The 20,552-nt window shown below is 43.4% G+C and overlaps 1 protein-coding gene across 1 annotated transcript; it reads left to right on the forward strand.

The window, feature by feature from the left end:
• Positions 1-3,163: 3,163 nt before the first annotated feature.
• Positions 3,164-18,520, forward strand: LOC306981085 (cysteinyl leukotriene receptor 2-like; the record flags this gene model as incomplete). Its single annotated transcript, XM_079580635.1, has 5 exons — positions 3,164-3,266; positions 4,400-4,550; positions 14,613-14,780; positions 16,851-17,018; positions 18,043-18,520. The coding sequence occupies 5 exons, from the start codon at positions 3,164-3,166 to the stop codon at positions 18,518-18,520; spliced, it is 1,068 nt and encodes a 355-aa protein (XP_079436761.1).
• Between the last annotated feature and the right edge of the window lie 2,032 nt (positions 18,521-20,552).

Here is a 20,552-nt window from a genome sequence, read left to right on the forward strand (position 1 = left end):
GCTTTAATCCTGTTTTATTAGAATGATGTATTCAGTAAAGAGATGGTGCACAGGCTTCTTAAACATGTGGGAGAATCCGGGGATGGAAAGAAGACAAAACCAAACATAAAATAACCGTCTCAACTTCATCAGAGAAAAAAATCAAAATAAAAAAATAAATCTTATCACCTCAGCACCTCTGCTTTTCCCTCCCCTGTAAAAATAAACCAAACCAGACTCTTATAGACCAGTGGTTCTCAACCTTTCGGAGCCGCGACCCCCATTATTACAGTTAATTAGGATCGTGACCCCCAAACGAGTCAGACCGTGGGAAAAACAGGAACCCCTTAACTCCCACCTGAACCGAGAGCATTTTCTCAGTTTGGCTTTACCCCAATCCAAAAGCTTCTGGGAAAAAGGTGAGAAAAAAGCAACAAAACTGAGACGAAAACAAGGATGAAAATGTGGCAAAAATGTGACAAAAATAAAATAAAAAAATGTGACAAAAAAATGACAAAAATCTGATAAAAAATTGACAAAAATGTGACAAAAAATGACAAAAAAACTGATGAAAAAGTTACAAAAATGAGTTGAAAATGATGGAGAAAAAAAATCTGCTGACGTGAGGAAAAAGATCCTCTGGGTTCAGGCGGGGAGTTAAGAGGTTAAACTACATAACTCTTAAAAAACAAAGACAAAACAATGGCTAAAACAAAAATTAATTAAATTTTAGAACAAATAACGGCACCCTGGTAAAACAGCATGTTTGCTACAACACCATAATAATAACATTAAAATACATATTTCATCTACATGCTCTGGCGACCCCCCCAACATTTGTCTCGCGACCCCCTAGTGGGTCCCGACCCCCAGGTTGAGAACCCCTGCTATAGACAATAATAACCACAAAAGAAAAAATAATAATGAGTTTTAATCCTCGTTTTTGCTGCTATTTTGACGCTTCTTTCAGATTTAGGTAAAGCTGAACTGGAGGAAATGTGTTTGGTTCAAGCAGGGGTTAAAGGGGCATTATGTCACTTTTTATACGAGAATGAAAGTTATTAAGAACACGTGCTTGACCTTTCAGTGACCCCGCGGAGGTTTGGGTGGTTAGCATAGCTTAGCGTAGCTTAGCATAGCATAGACGACCCATCCTGTTGGACGCTGCAGGATCAGGTGTTTTGTCAGTCCTGTCATGTGACTCGCGCTGCAGGCTTCACTGTCCAGTTCGGTGGCATTTTTCAGAGGATCTTCACCCTCTCTCTCTCTCTCTGACGGCGTCTAAAGTCTGGAAACTCGCCTCTATTGTTCCTATTGTTCTTATTGTTCCTGTTGTTCCTGTTGTTCCTGTTGTTCCTGTTGTTCCTGTTGCCAAAAATAGCTCCGTCCCTCAGGTCACTTTGCGTAAGAACCGTGTCGTTTTCTCCTAAACACTCTCTGTTCCCCCGGGTCTCCCCAAGGCTGCGTCTTACCCCCCTGCTTTTTGTTTCTTACACAAAGACCAGGACTCACAGACCTGATGCTGTGATTGATTCAGTTTGATTCGTCCACGGTGGCTCTAACGCTGTAATCCAGGGTTGAGTCACTTTGAACGTTTTGTTTTGTGTCTTGGTTTGGTTTTGGAAAATCGCCTGATGAAGTTGGGCAAAGTAGTGACATCATCGTGACAAAATATGACAAAAATGTGACAAAAATGTGACAAAAATGTGACAAAAATGTGACCAAAAAAAAGACAAAAATGTTACAAAAATGTGACAAAAATGTGGCAAAAATGTGACAAAAATGTGACAAAAATATGACAAAAATATGACAAAAATATGACAAAAATCTGACAAAAATCTGACAAAAATCTGGCAAAAATCTGACAAAAATCTGGCAAAAATGTGACAAAAATATGACAAAAATATGACAAAAATCTGACAAAAATCTGGCAAAAATGTGACAAAAATATGGCAAAAATGTGACAAAAATATGGCAAAAATCTGGCAAAAATGTGACAAAAATATGGCAAATAACTTGACAAAAATGTGGCAAAAATCTGGCAAAAATCTGACAAAAAATGGCAAAAATCGGACAAAAATATGGCAAAAATATGGCAAAAATGTGACAAAAATCTGACAAAAATCTGGCAAAAATGTGACAAAAATATGGCAAAAATATGACAGAAAATGGCAAAAATATGGCAAAAATCTGACAAAAATTGCAAAAATATGACAAATAACTTGACAAAAATGTGGCAAAAATATGGCAAAAATCTGACAAAAATATGGCAAAAATGTGACAAAAATATGACAAAAGTGTGTGAAGAAAAAGCAACAAAACATTAACAGAAAAGTGTCTTTAAAGGAGGTGTGACCCAAACCTACAGGCTGTAACCCTTTAGATCTGTATTTATGGTGCACTTGGTTAAGGCGAGGTCAGAGGTTACGGAGTGTGGACCGTCTATTACACCTTTAATTATAATCATTCCTGTGAATTTAACCCACGGCCTTTTGCCTGAGGCTCAGGTTCGTGGCCTGACAGCTGCGCCTCGAAGAAACCCTGAACCTGCGAGACTTTAACCTCTTAACTCCCGCCTGAACCGAGAGGATCTTTTTCCTCACGTCAGCACATTGTTTTTCTATCATTTTTTTGTTGGGTATTACACTCATTTTTGTAACTTTTTTGTCACATTTTTTAATTTTTTTTGTCAATTTATTTTATTTTTTTGTCAATTTTTTGTCACATTTTTGTCACATTTTTGTCACATTTTGGTCATATTTTGTCACGATGATGTCAGTACTTTGACCAACTTCATCAGGCGATTTTCCAAAACCAAACCAAGACACAAAACAAAAAGTTCAACAAAAAGAGAGAGAGAGAGGGTGAAGATCCTCTGAAAAATGCCACCGAACTGGACAGTGAAGCCTGTAGTGTGAGTCACATAGGACTGACAAAACACCTGATCCTGCAGCGTCCAACAGGATGGGTCGTCTATGCTAAGCTAAGCTACGAGCACCTTCAGGGCGAAACCGGTTCGCCCTGTCGGTGCTTATTTTCCCGATAATGACCAGCGTTCTATACATTATCCCTTACTTAACAAAGGGACAAAAAAGTGACAAAAATATGAAAAAAATAAAATAAAAATGTGACAAAAAATGACAAAAAAGTTACAAAAATGAGTGTAATACCCAACAAAAAAATGATGGAAAAACAATGTGATGACGAGAGGAAGTCTCGCAGGTTCAGGGTTTCTTCGAGGCGCAGCTGTCAGGCCACGAACCTGAGCCTCAGGCAAAAGGCCGTGGGTTAAATTCACAGGAATGATTATAATTAAAGGTGTAATAGACGGTCCACACTCCGTAACCTCTGACCCCGCCTTAACCAAGTGCACCTTAAATACAGATCTAAAGGGTTACAGCCTGTAGGTTTGGGTCACACCTCCTTTAAAGACACTTTTCTGTTAATGTTTTGTTGCTTTTTCTTCACACACTTTTGTCATATTTTTGTCATATTTTTGTCAAGTTTTTGTCATATTTTGACAATAAAAAGCCAAAAAAAAAGGGACAAAAAAGTGATCGATAAAAAGGTGACAGTAAAAAGTAAAAAATAAATAAAAATAAAAAATAAAGAAAATTTGACAATAAAAAGTAAAAAATGTGACAAAAAAGCGATGAAAATGTAAAGAATAAAAAGTAAAAAAAAGTTAAAAAAAAAAAAAGTGATTAAAATGTGACAATAAAAAGCAAAAAAATAAATAAAGAGAAAAAATAGATTTAAAAAATGTGCCAAAAAATAAATGAAGCAAAAAAAAAGAAGCAAAAAAATGTGACAATAAAAAGTAAAAAAACAAAAAAAAAGCAAAAAAAAGGGACAATGAAAAGTAAAAAAAAAATAAAGCAAAAAAAAAAAAATGTGACAATAAAATGTTTAAAAAAAGGGACTAAAAAGCGATCGATAAAAATGTGACAATAAAAAGCAGGAAAAAAATGAAAAAAAGAAGCAAAAAAAATGAGACAATAAAAAGTAAAAAATGTGACAAAAAAGCGATGAAAATGTAAAGAATAAAAAGTAAAAAAAAGTTTTAAAAAAAGTGATTAAAATGTGACAATAAAAAGCAAAAAAATAAATAAAGAGAAAAAATGGATTTAAAAAATGTGCCAAAAAATAAATGAAGCAAAAATATGTGACAATGAAAAGCAACATTAAAAATACTAAAAACAAAACACAAACAAGTGACGGCGACAACAGAAGGAAAAAGCTCCATAAAGATCAGTTCTGTAGGTCTTAGCTTTCAAACGAGGCGCCCCCCTGGCCGAGGAGCTGTTACGTTTGGGTAAAGCCGACCAGTCAAAGCGGGTTTTACGATCAGACGGTCATGAACGTCACTGTCCCGTAAACTAAACTCTTCCTCTTCCTCTTCCTCCTCCTCCTCGCACAGTTTCCGCGGCGGCGAACCTGTCCCGCTGTTTCCACGGCGACGACGCCTTCAAGTACCGCGCCTACTCCGTCACCTACGTGCTGCTGTTCCCGCTCGCCTTCCTCGCCAACCTGTGCGCCCTGGCGGTGTTCGCGGGGCAGCGGCCGCGCAGGTAACGCTTCACCCGGGACGGGGGGGGGAGGAAGTGGGGGGGGGGGGATTTGCATCGAAAAACAGAAGTTAAACAAATGAGTTTCTAACTTTACCGTCGGGACCGTTTGAATTTGCCTCCGACGTGAGCGAACAGAGGGCACGTGTTCTCCACTTCAGCTTCAGGCAAGTTTATTTGTAGAGCACGATTCATACACAAGGCAATTCAAAGTGCTTCACAGTTGAAAACAAATAGAATCAATAAAAACATCAACATAAAATTAATCAATTACAGTAAAAGGCAAGAGTGCAGATAAAATACATTCAGTCATCGGTAAAAAGAACTGTTTTCATCCTGGATTTGAACATTGTCAGAGTCGAGGCCTGTCTCACATCCTCATGAAGACTGTTCCAGATTTTAGCTTCAGCCTCAGCGTGTTTAGTCCTGACTCTGTGAACCACCAGGAGACCCCTCCCCTCCCCGAGGTCCGGACCTCGGTAAAATTTTAGCTTTTTTTTTTTTTTTCACATTGAATCCTTTACTGCGCAAAAGAATGTTGTAAACACGCGCTTCTACAGGCGGAAGAGCCTCTAGTTCAGACGTGGATGAGCTTCTTATGAACCTAAATGTGTCCAGTGTCCACTCTAAAACTGGACCTCATGAGCTGCTTTGGACCCGAGTGCGTAAAACTCCGCGGAGGCGCAGCTGTGCGTCAGCCTCACTCCAACAGCAGCGCCTTCAGCATGAACCAGCCAAAGATTCCAAATCGAGATGCAATTTCTTTGCTCGGTCATAAAGAGGGAGGAGCCAGTGCGCGCGCCGTCACGGTGACCTCGACTTACAACAGGAGTTTTCCTCATTCTGATCTGAGGAGCGAGAGGAGAAGCATCTGCGCCTCATCATCGCCTCCTCCTCTGCTGCTCACTTTGTTTCTGTCTCATCAGAGATTGTCCTGCGTATGAATGATCTTCGCTTTAATGAGAGCTTAAACCAGCGCATTCACCTTTGTAGCTCCAGTGGTTTGACAGTGAGGGCGACGCAGAGGGGGCGGGGCCAGAGCGCAGAGTCCAAACCAGAGTTTAAAGAACTATCCGGACCTCACTGTTTTTTACATCCTGGCTACAGCCCTGCTCAGGGCCCGAGATGGTTCATACGGCTGTAACATGTCAGAGATGGACTTTGGAGCTAAACCATGAAAAGACTTGTAACGAGCAGAGCTGTTTTAAAGTCTCTGAGTGACAGGAAGCCAGTGCAGAGACCGGAGCACTGGACTAATATGGTCGTGTTTCCTGCTTTACCCAAATCTAAAAGCTTCTTGACTGGAGCCTATAGAGCTCCACAGTCCCGCCTCCTCTCCACGGTCCCGCCTCCTCTCCACAGTCCCGCCTCCTCTCCACGGTCTCGCCTCCTCTCCACAGTCCCGCCTCCTCTCCACGGTCCCGCCTCCTCTCCACGGTCCCGCCTCCTCTCCACAGTCCCGCCTCCTCTCCACGGTCCCGCCTCCTCTCCACAGTCCCGCCTCCTCTCCACGGTCTCGCCTCCTCTCCACGGTCCCGCCTCCTCCTCCTCTCCACAGTCCCGCCTCCTCTCCACGGTCCCGCCTCCTCTCCACAGTCCCGCCTCCTCTCCACGGTCCCGCCTCCTTTCCACAGTCCCGCCTCCTCTCCACAGTCCCACCTCTTCTCCACGGTCCCGCCTCCTCTCCACGGTCCCGCCTCCTCTCCACAGTCCCGCCTCCTCTCCACGGTCCCCGCCTCCTCTCCACAGTCCCGCCTCCTCCTCCTCTCCACGGTCCCGCCTCCTCTCCACAGTCCCGCCTCCTCCTCCTCTCCACAGTCCCGCCTCCTCTCCACGGTCCCGCCTCCTCTCCACGGTCCCGCCTCCTCTCCACAGTCCCGCCTCCTCTCCACAGTCCCGCCTCCTCTCCACAGTCCCGCCTCCTCCTCCTCTCCACGGTCCCGCCTCCTCTCCACGGTCCCGCCTCCTCTCCACAGTCCCGCCTCCTCCTCCTCTCCACGGTCCCGCCTCCTCTCCACGGTCCCGCCTCCTCTCCACAGTCCCGCCTCCTCTCCACAGTCCCGCCTCCTCTCCACAGTCCCGCCTCCTCCTCCTCTCCACAGTCCCGCCTCCTCTCCACGGTCCCGCCTCCTCTCCACAGTCCCGCCTCCTCCTCCTCTCCACAGTCCCTCCTCCTCTCCACGGTCCCGCCTCCTCTCCACGGTCCCGCCTCCTCTCCACAGTCCCGCCTCCTCTCCACGGTCCCGCCTCCTCTCCACAGTCCCGCCTCCTCCTCCTCTCCACAGTCCCGCCTCCTCTCCACGGTCCCGCCTCCTCTCCACAGTCCCGCCTCCTCTCCACAGTCCCGCCTCCTCTCCACGGTCCCGCCTCCTCTCCACAGTCCCGCCTCCTCCTCCTCTCCACAGTCACGCCTCCTCTCCACGGTCCCGCCTCCTCTCCACGGTCCCGCCTCCTCTCCACGGTCCCGCCTCCTCTCCGCAGTCCCGCCTCCTCTCCACAGTCCCGCCTCCTCTCCACAGTCCCGCCTCCTCTCCACAGTCCCGCCTCCTCTCCACGGTCCCGCCTCCTGTCCACAGTCCCGCCTCCTCTCCACAGTCCCGCCTCCTCTCCACAGTCCCGCCTCCTCTCCACGGTCCCGCCTCCTCTCCACAGTCCCGCCTCCTCTCCACAGTCCCGCCTCCTCTCCACGGTCCCGCCTCCTCTCCACGGTCCCGCCTCCTCTCCACGGTCCCGCCTCCTCTCCACAGTCCCGCCTCCTCTCCACAGTCCCGCCTCCTCTCCACGGTCCCGCCTCCTCTCCACAGTCCCGCCTCCTCTCCACGGTCCCGCCTCCTCTCCACGGTCCCGCCTCCTCTCCACGGTCCCGCCTCCTCTCCACGGTCCCGCCTCCTCTCCACGGTCCCGCCTCCTCTCCACGGTCCCGCCTCCTCCTCCTCTCCACGGTCCCGCCTCCTCCTCCTCTCCACGGTCCCGCCTCCTCTCCACAGTCCCGCCTCCTCTCCACAGTCCCACCTCCTCTCCACAGTCCCGCCTCCTCTCCACAGTCCCGCCTCCTCTCCACGGTCCCGCCTCCTCTCCACAGTCCCGCCTCCTCTCCACAGTCCCGCCTCCTCTCCACAGTCCCGCCTCCTCTCCACGGTCCCGCCTCCTCTCCACGGTCCCGCCTCCTCTCCACGGTCCCGCCTCCTCTCCACGGTCCCGCCTCCTCTCCACAGTCCCGCCTCCTCTCCACAGTCCCGCCTCCTCTCCACGGTCCCGCCTCCTCTCCACGGTCCCGCCTCCTCTCCACGGTCCCGCCTCCTCTCCACGGTCCCGCCTCCTCTCCACAGTCCCGCCTCCTCTCCACAGTCCCGCCTCCTCTCCACGGTCCCGCCTCCTCTCCACGGTCCCGCCTCCTCTCCACGGTCCCGCCTCCTCTCCACGGTCCCGCCTCCTCTTCACAGTCCCGCCTCCTCTCCACAGTCCCGCCTCCTCTCCACGGTCCCGCCTCCTCTCCACAGTCCCGCCTCCTCTCCACGGTCCCGCCTCCTCTCCACAGACCCGCCTCCTCTCCACGGTCCCGCCTCCTCTCCACGGTCCCGCCTCCTCTCCACAGTCCCGCCTCCTCTCCACGGTCCCCGCCTCCTCTCCACAGTCCCGCCTCCTCTCCACGGTCCCGCCTCCTCTCCACGGTCCCGCCTCCTCTCCACGGTCCCGCCTCCTCTCCACGGTCCCCGCCTCCTCTCCACAGTCCCGCCTCCTCTCCACAGTCCCGCCTCCTCTCCACAGTCCCGCCTCCTCTCCACGGTCCCGCCTCCTCTCCACAGTCCCGCCTCCTCTCCACAGTCCCGCCTCCTCTCCACGGTCCCGCCTCCTCTCCACAGACCCGCCTCCTCTCCACGGTCCCGCCTCCTCTCCACAGTCCCGCCTCCTCTCCACAGTCCCGCCTCCTCTCCACGGTCCCGCCTCCTCTCCACAGTCCCGCCTCCTCTCTACAGTCCCGCCTCCTCTCCACAGTCCCGCCTCCTCTCCGCGGCCCCGCCTCCTCTCCGCGGTCCCGCCTCCTCTTCACAGACCCGCCTCCTCTCCACAGTCCCGCCTCCTCTCCACGGTCCCGCCTCCTCTCCACAGTCCCGCCTCCTCTCCACAGTCCCGCCTCCTCTCCACAGTCCCGCCTCCTCTCCACGGTCCCGCCTCCTCTCCGGTCCGGAAGTAAACCCCCCCTCGCTTTGAGACTGTATTGATTTGGAATAACGTCTTTAACTCTTGATGCAGAACTACATTACCCAGGATGCTCGGGAGTCCCATGATCTACGACGAGGCTTTTGATTGGTGGAGCTTCACGTTCCCACACGTGTTTATTTATTGTAATGTAGAAAACATGTTATAAACAATGTATTCAAACATACAAGGGTGTAAACGCAACAAAAGTGACAAAAAATAAACAAAAATGTGACAAAAAATCGACAAAAAAGTGACAAAAATTCAACCAAAAAGTGACAAAAATTCAACAAAAATGTGACAAAAATTCAACCAAAAAGTGACAAAAATTCAACAAAAAAGTGACAAAAATTCAACAAAAATGTGACAAAAAATAAACAAAAAAGTGACAAAAATTCAACCAAAAAGTGACAAAAATTCAACAAAAATGTGACAAAAATTCAACAAAAAAGTGACAAAAATTCAACAAAAAAGTGACAAAAAATAAACAAAAAAGTGACAAAAATGTGACAAAAATTCAACCAAAAAGTGACAAAAATTCAACAAAAATGTGACAAAAATTCAACAAAAATGTGACAAAAATTCAACAAAAAAGTGACAAAAATTCAACAAAAAAGTGACAAAAATTCAACCAAAAAGTGACAAAAATTCAACAAAAATGTGACAAAAATTCAACAAAAATGTGACAAAAATTCAACAAAAAAGTTACAAAAATTCAACCAAAAAGTGACAAAAATTCAACAAAAATGTGACAAAAATTCAACAAAAATGTGACAAAAAATAAACAAAAAAGTGACAAAAATTCAACAAAAAAGTGACAAAAATTCAACCAAAAAGTGACAAAAATTCAACAAAAATGTGACAAAAATTCAACAAAAATGTGACAAAAATTCAACAAAAAAGTGACAAAAAATAAACAAAAAAGTGACAAAAATTCAACAAAAATGTGACAAAAAATAAACAAAAAAGTGACAAAAATGTGACAAAAATTCAACCAAAAAGTGACAAAAATTCAACAAAAAAGTGACAAAAATTCAACAAAAATGTGACAAAAATTCAACAAAAAAGTGACAAAAATTCAACAAAAATGTGACAAAAATTCAACCAAAAAGTGACAAAAATTCAACAAAAAAGTGACAAAAATTCAACTAAAAAATGACAAAAATTCAACCAAAAAGTGACAAAAATTCAACAAAAAAGTGACAAAAATTCAACAAAAATGTGACAAAAAATCAACAAAAAAGTGACAAAAAATAAACAAAAAAGTGACAAAAATTCAATAAAAATGTGACAAAAATTCAACCAAAAAGTGACAAAAATTCAACCAAAAAGTGACAAAAATTCAACAAAAATGTGACAAAAAATAAACAAAAAAGTGACAAAAAATCAACAAAAATGTGACAAAAATTCAACAAAAATGTGACAAAAAATAAACAAAAAAGTGACAAAAAATAAACAAAAAAGTGACAAAAAATAAACCAAAAAGTGACAAAAATTCAACCAAAAAGTGACAAAAATTCAACCAAAAAGTGACAAAAACTCAACAAAAAAGTGACAAAAATTCTACAAAAAGTGACAAAAATTCAACCAAAAAGTGACAAAAATTCAACAAAAATGTGACAAAAATTCAACCAAAAAGTGACAAAAATTCAACCAAAAAGTGACAAAAATTCAACCAAAAAGTGACAAAAACTCAACAAAAAAATGACAAAAATTCTACAAAAAGTGACAAAAATTCAACCAAAATGTGACAAAAATTCAACCAAAAAGTGACAAAAATTCAACCAAAAAGTGACAAAAATTCAACCAAAAATTGACAAAAAATAAACAAAAATGTGACAAAAATTTGACAAAAAATAAACAAAAAAGTGACAAAAATTCAACCAAAAAGTGACAAAAATTCAACCAAAAAGTGACAAAAATTCAACAAAAAATTTACAAAAAATAAACAAAAAAGTGACAAAAATTCAACAAAAATGTGACAAAAAATAAACAAAAAAGTGACAAAAATTCAACCAAAAATGTGACAAAAAATCAACAAAAATGTGACAAAAACCTTGTGGAACTTGTGTCTGCAAAGTAAAAGAAACTCACCGTGTTTGCTGAAAACCTGGTTGCCTTGACCAGCGGCGCGATGTCGCAATGGCTCTTGGGATACGGAGTTTCTATAGTCAGGAAGTGAATGATGTCACAGCCTTGGACCTTTGCCTTTTCTTCAATGTGTCGTCTTCTTTTTGGATTGAAATCAAACATTTTATGGTCACGAATTGCTACATCGCTGATTAGCTTTTGCGCTGACGTTAAACTCTTAATATTTGAGACAGGGACAGGGATTTTTTGCTTCCGGAGCAACAGGACCGCGAGGGGCGGGACTGTGGAGCTCTATACATGCGTTTCCAGTGACATCACGCACAGTTCTGGCGGCCATTTTGAATATCGAAGTAGCATTGTGCAGGACTACAACATGTAACAATATCTCTACTCTAAAACTCCAGAGACGCACGTTTATGTGAAGAAACCAGTGAGTCAGTGTCTAAGCTGCTCAAGACGTTAGCATGCTACCGGATAGCAACTGTCACCACGATAAACACACGTGTGGCTCACATCTGTGAACCCTGAGGAAATACTACAGGAACAGCTCTGACCTCTGACCCCTGTCACATGTTTGTGGTTCAGGGCTTTCTTTTGGAGAGGTCGGAGCTAAATGCTAAATGTGATTTAAAAAATGACGAAAAAATGTGACAAAATGTGACAAAAATGTGATGAAAAATTGATGAAAAAAGGACAAAAAAAATTACAAAAAATAAAAAAAAAATGACGAAAAAATGATTTTTTTTTTTACAAAAATGTGATAAAAAATTTATGAAAAAAACGACTAAAAAAATGACAAAAACTGACAAAAAAATGAAAAAAAATGAAAAGAAAAAATTGACAAAAAATGAAAAAAAAAAGACAAAAAATGACGAAAAAATGACAAAAATTTGACAAAAAAATTATGAAAAAAATGACAAAAAAAATGCAAAAAAAAAGTTGAAAACCCAACAAAAAAATGATGGAAAAAATGTGATGACTTGAGAAAAGATCCTCTCAGTTGAGGCGGGAGTTAAGAGGTTAAACACTGACTCCCTGGTTATATCACATACATCTCCGGGTCCGTGTTTTTACTGTTTTCTCTTGAGCAAAGATTACGAGTTCATCAAAAAGCCACTGTTTCTCTTTTACATCCTGTAGACATATTGTTACATGTTGTAGTCCTGCAGATTTCCACTGCGGTATTCAAAATGGCCGCCACAGCAACAAAAGTCACATGACTGTAAAGCTCAGGCCAGAGTAACGGCTCAGACCTGCAAAACAGATGCTTTTTTGTTGCCTTTTCATCCTTGTATTTGTCGCTATTTTTACGCTGTTTTTCAAGAAGCTTTTAGATTTGGGTAAAGCCGAACTGGAGGAAGAGAGCCGGGTTCAGGCGGAGGTTAAATAACGGTCTGAGCGTGTGACCAGTGTCTGAACTTTGACCCCAGTGATGAAGCTGAAGTTTGTTTACTGTGTTGTTGGTAAACAGGAAGTGCCTCTCGTGTCTGAATGTGGCTCCACTGGAAAAACACTTATTTATCCAGAGCCTCATCAGTCAAACCTCGCGTCTGAGGCCAACACTGAGGCCAACACTGTTAAAGTGACTGTTTCGTGTTTTCCAGGCCGTTAAAGTGACTGTTTCATGTTTTCCAGGCCGTTAAAGTGACTGTTTCATGTTTTCCAGGCTGTTAAAGTGACTGTTTCATGTTTTCCAGGTTGTTAAAGTGACTGTTTCATGTTTTCCAGGCCGTTAAAGTGACTGTTTCATGTTTTCCAGGCTGTTAAAGTGACTGTTTCATGTTTTCCAGGCCGTTAAAGTGACTGTTTCATGTTTTCCAGGCTGTTAAAGTGACTGTTTCATGTTTTCCAGGCTGTTAAAGTGACTGTTTCATGTTTTCCAGGCTGTTAAAGTGACAGTTTCATGTTTTCCAGGCCGTTAAAGTGACTGTTTCATGTTTTCCAGGCCGTTAAAGTGACTGTTTCATGTTTTCCAGGCTGTTAAAGTGACTGTTTCATGTTTTCCAGGCTGTTAAAGTGACTGTTTCATGTTTTCCAGGATGTTAAAGTGACTGTTTCATGTTTTCCAGGCTGTTAAAGTGACTGTTTCATGTTTTCCAGGCCGTTAAAGTGACTGTTTCATGTTTTCCAGGCCGTTAAAGTGACTGTTTCATGTTTTCCAGGCCGTTAAAGTGACTGTTTCATGTTTTCCAGGCTGTTAAAGTGACTGTTTCATGTTTTCCAGGCTGTTAAAGTGACTGTTTCATGTTTTCCAGGATGTTAAAGTGACTGTTTCATGTTTTCCAGGCTGTTAAAGTGACTGTTTCATGTTTTCCAGGCTATTAAAGTGACTGTTTCATGTTTTCCAGGCCGTTAAAGTGACTGTTTCATGTTTTCCAGGCCGTTAAAGTGACTGTTTCATGTTTTCCAGGCCGTTAAAGTGACTGTTTCATGTTTTCCAGGCTATTAAAGTGACTGTTTCATGTTTTCCAGGCTATTAAAGTGACAGTTTCATGTTTTCCAGGCCGTTAAAGTGACTGTTTCATGTTTTCCGGGCTGTTAAAGTGACTGTTTCATGTTTTCCAGGATGTTAAAGTGACAGTTTCATGTTTTCCAGGATGTTAAAGTGACTGTTTCATGTTTTCCAGGCCGTTAAAGTGACTGTTTCATGTTTTCCAGGCTATTAAAGTGACAGTTTCATGTTTTCCAGGCCGTTAAAGTGACTGTTTCATGTTTTCCAGGCTATTAAAGTGACAGTTTCATGTTTTCCAGGCCGTTAAAGTGACTGTTTCATGTTTTCCAGGCTGTTAAAGTGACTGTTTCATGTTTTCCGGGCTGTTAAAGTGACTGTTTCATGTTTTCCAGGATGTTAAAGTGACAGTTTCATGTTTTCCAGGCTGTTAAAGTGACTGTTTCATGTTTTCCAGGCCGTTAAAGTGACTGTTTCATGTTTTCCAGGATGTTAAAGTGACTGTTTCATGTTTTCCAGGCTGTTAAAGTGACTGTTTCATGTTTTCCAGGCCGTTAAAGTGACTGTTTCATGTTTTCCAGGATGTTAAAGTGACTGTTTCATGTTTTCCAGGATGTTAAAGTGACTGTTTCATGTTTTCCAGCCTGTTAAAGTGACTGTTTCATGTTTTCCAGGCTGTTAAAGTGACTGTTTCATGTTTTCCAGGCTGTTAAAGTGACTGTTTCATGTTTTCCAGGCTGTTAAAGTGACTGTTTCATGTTTTCCAGGCTGTTAAAGTGACTGTTTCATGTTTTCCAGGCCGTTAAAGTGACTGTTTCGTGTTTTCCAGGCTGTTAAAGTGACTGTTTCATGTTTTCCAGGCTGTTAAAGTGACTGTTTCATGTTTTCCAGGCTGTTAAAGTGACTGTTTCATGTTTTCCAGGCTGTTAAAGTGACTGTTTCATGTTTTCCAGGCTGTTAAAGTGACTGTTTCATGTTTTCCAGGATGTTAAAGTGACTGTTTCATGTTTTCCAGGCCGTTAAAGTGACTGTTTCATGTTTTCCAGGCTGTTAAAGTGACTGTTTCATGTTTTCCAGGCTGTTAAAGTGACTGTTTCATGTTTTCCAGGCCGTTAAAGTGACTGTTTCATGTTTTCCAGGCCGTTAAAGTGACTGTTTCGTGTTTTCCAGGCTGTTAAAGTGACTGTTTCATGTTTTCCAGGCCGTTAAAGTGACTGTTTCATGTTTTCCAGGCTGTTAAAGTGACTGTTTCATGTTTTCCAGGCTGTTAAAGTGACAGTTTCATGTTTTCCAGGCCGTTAAAGTGACAGTTTCATGTTTTCCAGGCCGTCTCCGTCGTCGGTGGTGATGCTGAACTTGGCTCTGTCAGATTTGAGTTTCTCGCTGACGCTGCCGCTCAGACTCCATTATTACTTCAGGAACGGCATCTGGGCTTTTCCCGACTGGCTCTGCCGCCTGTGCGTCTACGGCTTCTACGTCAACCTGTACACCAGGTAAAGCCCGGGGCGGACCAGGGCGAGGACGGACCGGGAGGGACCGGGAGGGACCGGGACGGACCGGGATGAGCATAATAAATATAAATATTTGTTTTAAAGTTGTTTTAAAAAGCAACAAAAACATGACAAAAAACAAGAGACGAAAACACAACGAAAAAGTGACAAAAAAGTGATGAAAAAGCAGCAAAAAGCAACTAAAACACGACAAAATGTGATTAAAAAATGACGACAAAGCGATGAAAAAACAACAAAAACATGACAAAAAACAAGAGACGAAAAAGCCACAAAAAAGTGACAAAAAAGTGACGAAAAAATGACAACAAAGCGATGAAAAAACATGACAAAAAAACAACAAAAACATGACAAAAAACAACAAAAAACAAGAGACGAAAACACAACGAAAAAGCAGCAAAAACATGACAAAAAAACAACAAAAACATGACAAAAAAACAACAAAAACACGACAAAAAAACAACAAAAACATGACAAAAAACAAGAGACGAAAACACAACGAAAAAGTGACAAAAAAGTGATGAAAAAGCAGCAAAAAGCAACAAAAACACGACAAAATGTGATGAAAAAATGACGACAAAGCGATGAAAAAACAAAAAAAACATGACAAAAAAACAACAAAAACATGACAAAAAAACAACAAAAACATGACAAAAAAACTGCGAAAACAAGAGACGAAAAAGCCACAAAAAGCAACAAAAACATGACAAAAAACAAGAGACAAAAACACAACAAAAAAGTGACAAAAAAGTGACGAAAAAATGACGACAAAGCGATGAAAAAACAACAAAAACATGACAAAAAAACATGACAAAAAAACAACGAAAAACAAGAGACGAAAAAGCCACAAAAAACAACAAAAACATGACAAAAATGCAGCGACAACGTGACAAAAAGTTACCGTCAGTTTTCTAGATTTGAGCTTTCAAATGAGGCGTCACAGTGTTTTAGATTTTTAGATTTGGGCAAAGCTGAACTGGAGAAAATGCTCTCGGTGAAGGCGGGGGGTCAGAGGTTCACATCTGTATTTGTGGAAGTGTCACATTTACGCTAATTTGGGCCCAGTCCCGGTCAGTCCCGGTCCGCCCCTGTCTGTCCAGGGACAGACAGGGGCGGACCGGGACTGACCGGGACTGAAAACCAGCCCTGGACTCTGGTCAGCCTGGTCCAAATTAGCGTAAATGTGACACTTCCACAAATACATGTGTGAACCTCTGACCCCCCGCCTTCACCGAGAGCATTTTCTCCAGTTCAGCTTTACCCAAATCTAAAAGCTTCTTGACTGGAGAGCAACAACACTGTAACGCCTCATTTGAAAGCTCAAATCTAGAAAAGTGACGGTAACTTTTTGTCACGTTGTCGCTGCATTTTTGTCATGTTTTTGTTGCTTTTTGCGGCTTTTTCGTCTCTTGTTTTTCGTAGTTTTTTTTGTTTTTTCATCGCTTCGTCATCATTTTATCGTCACATTTTGTCATGTTTTTGCTGCTTTTTCGTCACTTTTTCGTCACTTTTTCGTCTCTTGTTTTTCGTTGTTTTTTTGTCATGTTTTTGTTGTTTTTTCATCGCTTTTTGCTGCTTTTTCATCACTTTTTTGTCACTTTTTCGTTGTGTTTTTGTCTCTTGTTTTTCATCGCTTTTTTCATCGCTTTGTCGTCACGTTTTCCTCACATTTTCTTGTGTTTTTGTCACTTTTTTGTTGCTTTTCCAGCGCATTTTTGTTTTTGGATGCTTTTTCCTTTAACCCCTTAACTCCCGCCTGAACCGAGCACGTTTTCTCCAGTTTGGCTTTACCCCAATCCAAAAGCTTCTGGGAAAAAGCTGTGAAAATAGCGACAAAACTGAGACGAAAACAATGATGGAAATGTGACAAACCGGGGACAGACCGGGACAGACCGGGACAGACCTAACGTTCTCCGTGTTCTCCGGGACAGACGGGGACAGACCAGGACAGACCTAACGTTCTCCGTGTTCTCCGGGACAGACGGGGACAGACCAGGACAGACCGGGACAGACCTAACGTTCTCCGTGTTCTCCGTGTTCTCCGTGTTCCCGCAGTATCCTGTTCCTGACGCTCCTGAGCGTGCTCCGATGGCTCGCCGTGACCCAGCCATTACGTCATCACACGCTGGCCACGCCCACTCGCGTCCTACTGGTCTGTGTGGGCATCTGGGTGTTTGTGGGCGTGGCCTCGTCCTTCTTCCTGATGCACGGTGTGGTCCTCAGGTGATATATATATATATATATATATATATATACTATTACTAACCCAAACTGTCACCATATACACTTTAACAAGAGGTGGAGGGTCTGCACATGTGTGATAGAAGTGTTTATTTACCTTTTTAAACAGAGGGGGCGCTCCTGTTCTCCTGTTCTCCTGTTGTTTACATTATATTTATTATATTTACCTGTTTCGGACAGAGATGGCGCTCCTGTTCTCCTGTTCTAATATTATATTGATTATATTTCCCTGTTGTGGACAGAGGGGGCGCTCCTGTTCTCCTGTTCTCATATTATATTTATTATATTTACCTGTTTCGGACAGAGATGGCGCTCCTGTTCTCCTGTTCTAATATTATATTTATTATATTTACCTGTTTTGGACAGAGAGGGCGCTCCTGTTCTCCTGTTCTCCTTATTATATTTATTATATTTACCTGTTGTGGACAGAGGGGGCGCTCCTGTTCTCCTGTTCTAATATTATATTTATTATATTTACCTGTTGTGGACAGAGGGGGCGCTCCTGTTCTCCTGTTCTCCTTATTATATTTATTATATTTACCTGTTGTGGACAGAGGGGGCGCTCCTGTTCTCCTGTTCTCCTTATTATATTTATTATATTTACCTGTTTCGGACAGAGGGGGCGCTCCTGTTCTCCTGTTCTCCTGTTCTAATATTATATTTATTATATTTCCCTGTTTCGGACAGAGAGGGCGCTCCTGTTCTCCTGTTGTTTACATTATATTTATTATATTTACCTGTTCTGGACAGAGATGGCGCTCCTGTTCTCCTGTTCTCATATTATATTTATTATATTTACCTGTTCTGGACAGAGATGGCGCTCCTGTTCTCCTGTTCTCATATTATATTTATTATATTTCCCTGTTCTGGACAGAGGGGGCGCTCCTGTTCTCCTGTTCTAATATTATATTTATTATATTTCCCTGTTGTGGACAGAGGGGGCGCTCCTGTTCTCCTGTTCTCCTGTTCTAATATTATATTGATTGTATTTCCCTGTTCTGCACAGAGATGGCGCTCTACGCTGCTTCGAGCCGCACAAACCGTCGTCATGGCGCCTGGTCTTGGCGCTGAACTACGTGGCGGTGTCTTTCGGGTTCCTGCTGCCGTTCCTCATCATCCTCTGCAGTTACGGCGTGATGGTTCGGCGGCTGAAGTCTCGTCCCGCCTCCTTCAGCGAGCGCCGTAGTAACGGGCCCAGGAGGCGGTCCCTGATCCTGGTCTCCGCGGTGATCGGGACCTTCCTGCTGTGCTTCCTGCCGTACCACGGGGTGCGGTCTCTGCACCTGCAGGCGGTGTGTTCGGGCTGGAGCTGCGGGGCTGTGGTCACGCTGCAGCGCCTCACGGTGGTCACGCTGTGCCTCGCAGCCTCCAACAGCGCCATCAACCCCCTGCTCTACTACTACTGCACCCGCAGCTTCAGGGAGCGTCTGAGCCGGGCCGGGTCCCGCCTCAGCTCCCGGGTCAGCGCCCGCTCCCAGCCCTGAGCCTGGCCGGGTCAGGACCCGCCTCAGCTCCCGAGTCAGCGCCCGCTCCCAGCCCTGAGCCTGGCCGGGTCAGGACCCGCCTCAGCTCCCGGGTCAGCGCCCGCTCCCAGCCCTGAGCCGGGCCGGGTCAGGACCCGCCTCAGCTCCCGGGTAGGGCTGAAACAACTAATCGATTAATCGACAACTAATCGATTACTAAAATAGTTGTCAACTATTCCAGTAATCGATTAATCGTTTTCTAGTAAACACAGACTAAAATTGAGCAAAAAAGACATGACAATTATGTATTGTGGATGAAAACCTACTTTGTTTTTAAAGTGAGGGTCTGCAGTGTTTTGTACATCGTAAATTTCATAAATATCCGTCTTTGTCTCGTCCAATCAAAGCAGAATTAGCATAAAGAGCCTCCGACAAACGTTTACTTTAAGTTTACTCCATCCACATGTCCTCAAGCGGCGCCACTTTAGCTTATGTGATAAAAAAATTGAAAAAAAAAATACAATTTCCATGCACCTCACAGCCAAGCGATTAATCGTAAAAATAATCGGTCGATTAATCGATTACCAAAATAATCGTTAGTTGCAGCCCTACTCCCGGGTCAGCGCCCGCTCCCAGCCCTGAGCCGGGCCGGGTCTGAGCCGGGTCAGGGACGAGTTCTCACATTCTTCTATTTAAATGAAGATTGATTTAAAGTTTTTATTCTACAAAAGACTATTTTTCTACAGCTACAGATGTTTTAATATATTTACGGTTTGTGTGAAATAAAAGTGTGTTTTCATAAAATGTCTGTTTTTGATTCAGAGAATGTGGAGTAAAGAGTCGGAGTCACAGAACCAGAGGAGACAAAGGAAACAGCGCCCCCTGCAGGCCAAACGCAGGGATCACAGGGAGACTGTGTCATTTACTCAAAGTGTCTAAAGCAGTGGTTCTCAACCTTTTAGAGCCGCGACCCCCATTGTAACAGTTCATTAGGATCGGGACCCCCACCCGGGTCAGACCGTGGGAAACACAGGGACATTAACCCCTTAACTCCCACCTGAACCAAGCACGTTTTCTCTGGTTTGGCTTTACCCCAATCCAAAAGCTTCTGGAAAAAAGCTGTGAAAATAGCGACAGAACTGAGACGGAAACAGTGATGGAAATGTGACAAAAAAGTGAGAAAACATTGACAAAAACGTGACAAAAAATGTATGAAAAAATGGCAAAAATTTGACAAAAATGTGACAAAAAAAATGAAAATGTGACAAAAAAATTACAAAAATATGACACAAAAATTTGAGAAAAAATTGAGAAAAAATTGACGAGAAAATGAACAAAATGTAACAAAAAAAAAAAGATAAAAATTTGACAAAAAAAATACAAAAAAATGACAAAAAATTGACAAAAATGTGACCAAAAAAAAAAGATAAAAATTTGACAAAAAAATTACAAAAAATTGACAAAAAATGATGGAAACAAATGTGATGACGTGAGGACAAAGATCCTCTCAGTTCAGGCAGGAGTTAAGAGGTTAACCTATACAATTCTTAAAAAACAAAGAAAAACCAAACAAACAAAAATGAATTACATTTAGAACAATTAATGGCACCCTGGTAAGACAGCATGTTTGCTACGACGCCATAATAATAATATTAAAACATATATTTTATCTAAATGCTCTGGCGACCCCCCAAATTTGTCTCGCGACCCCCTAGTGGGTCCCGATCCCCAGGTTGAGAACCCCTGGTCTAAAGCACAAAGACAAACATTCAGTTGTTTTACCGTTGGAGTAAAGCCGCCATTTGGATTAAATCAAAGTAATATTACAATTAAATTAACTTTAAAACATCCGTCTCTTAAACATTAAAAGTGTGGATCAAATCACGACAGAACCCGTCTCGTTTCCTCAGACTTTATTTCTTCTCGTCGCTTTCAGATCCACAAAACCAACATCAACCGAAAACCCCCAAACACATCTGGAAAACAAAACTTAGAAAACAGGAAATAAAACACGGGATAAACAGCTCCTTCAGCAGCAGGAAGTTCGTCTACA

Source organism: Gobius niger (assembly GCF_951799975.1).
Source record: "Gobius niger genome assembly, chromosome: 21".
NCBI lineage: Eukaryota > Metazoa > Chordata > Actinopteri > Gobiiformes > Gobiidae > Gobius > Gobius niger.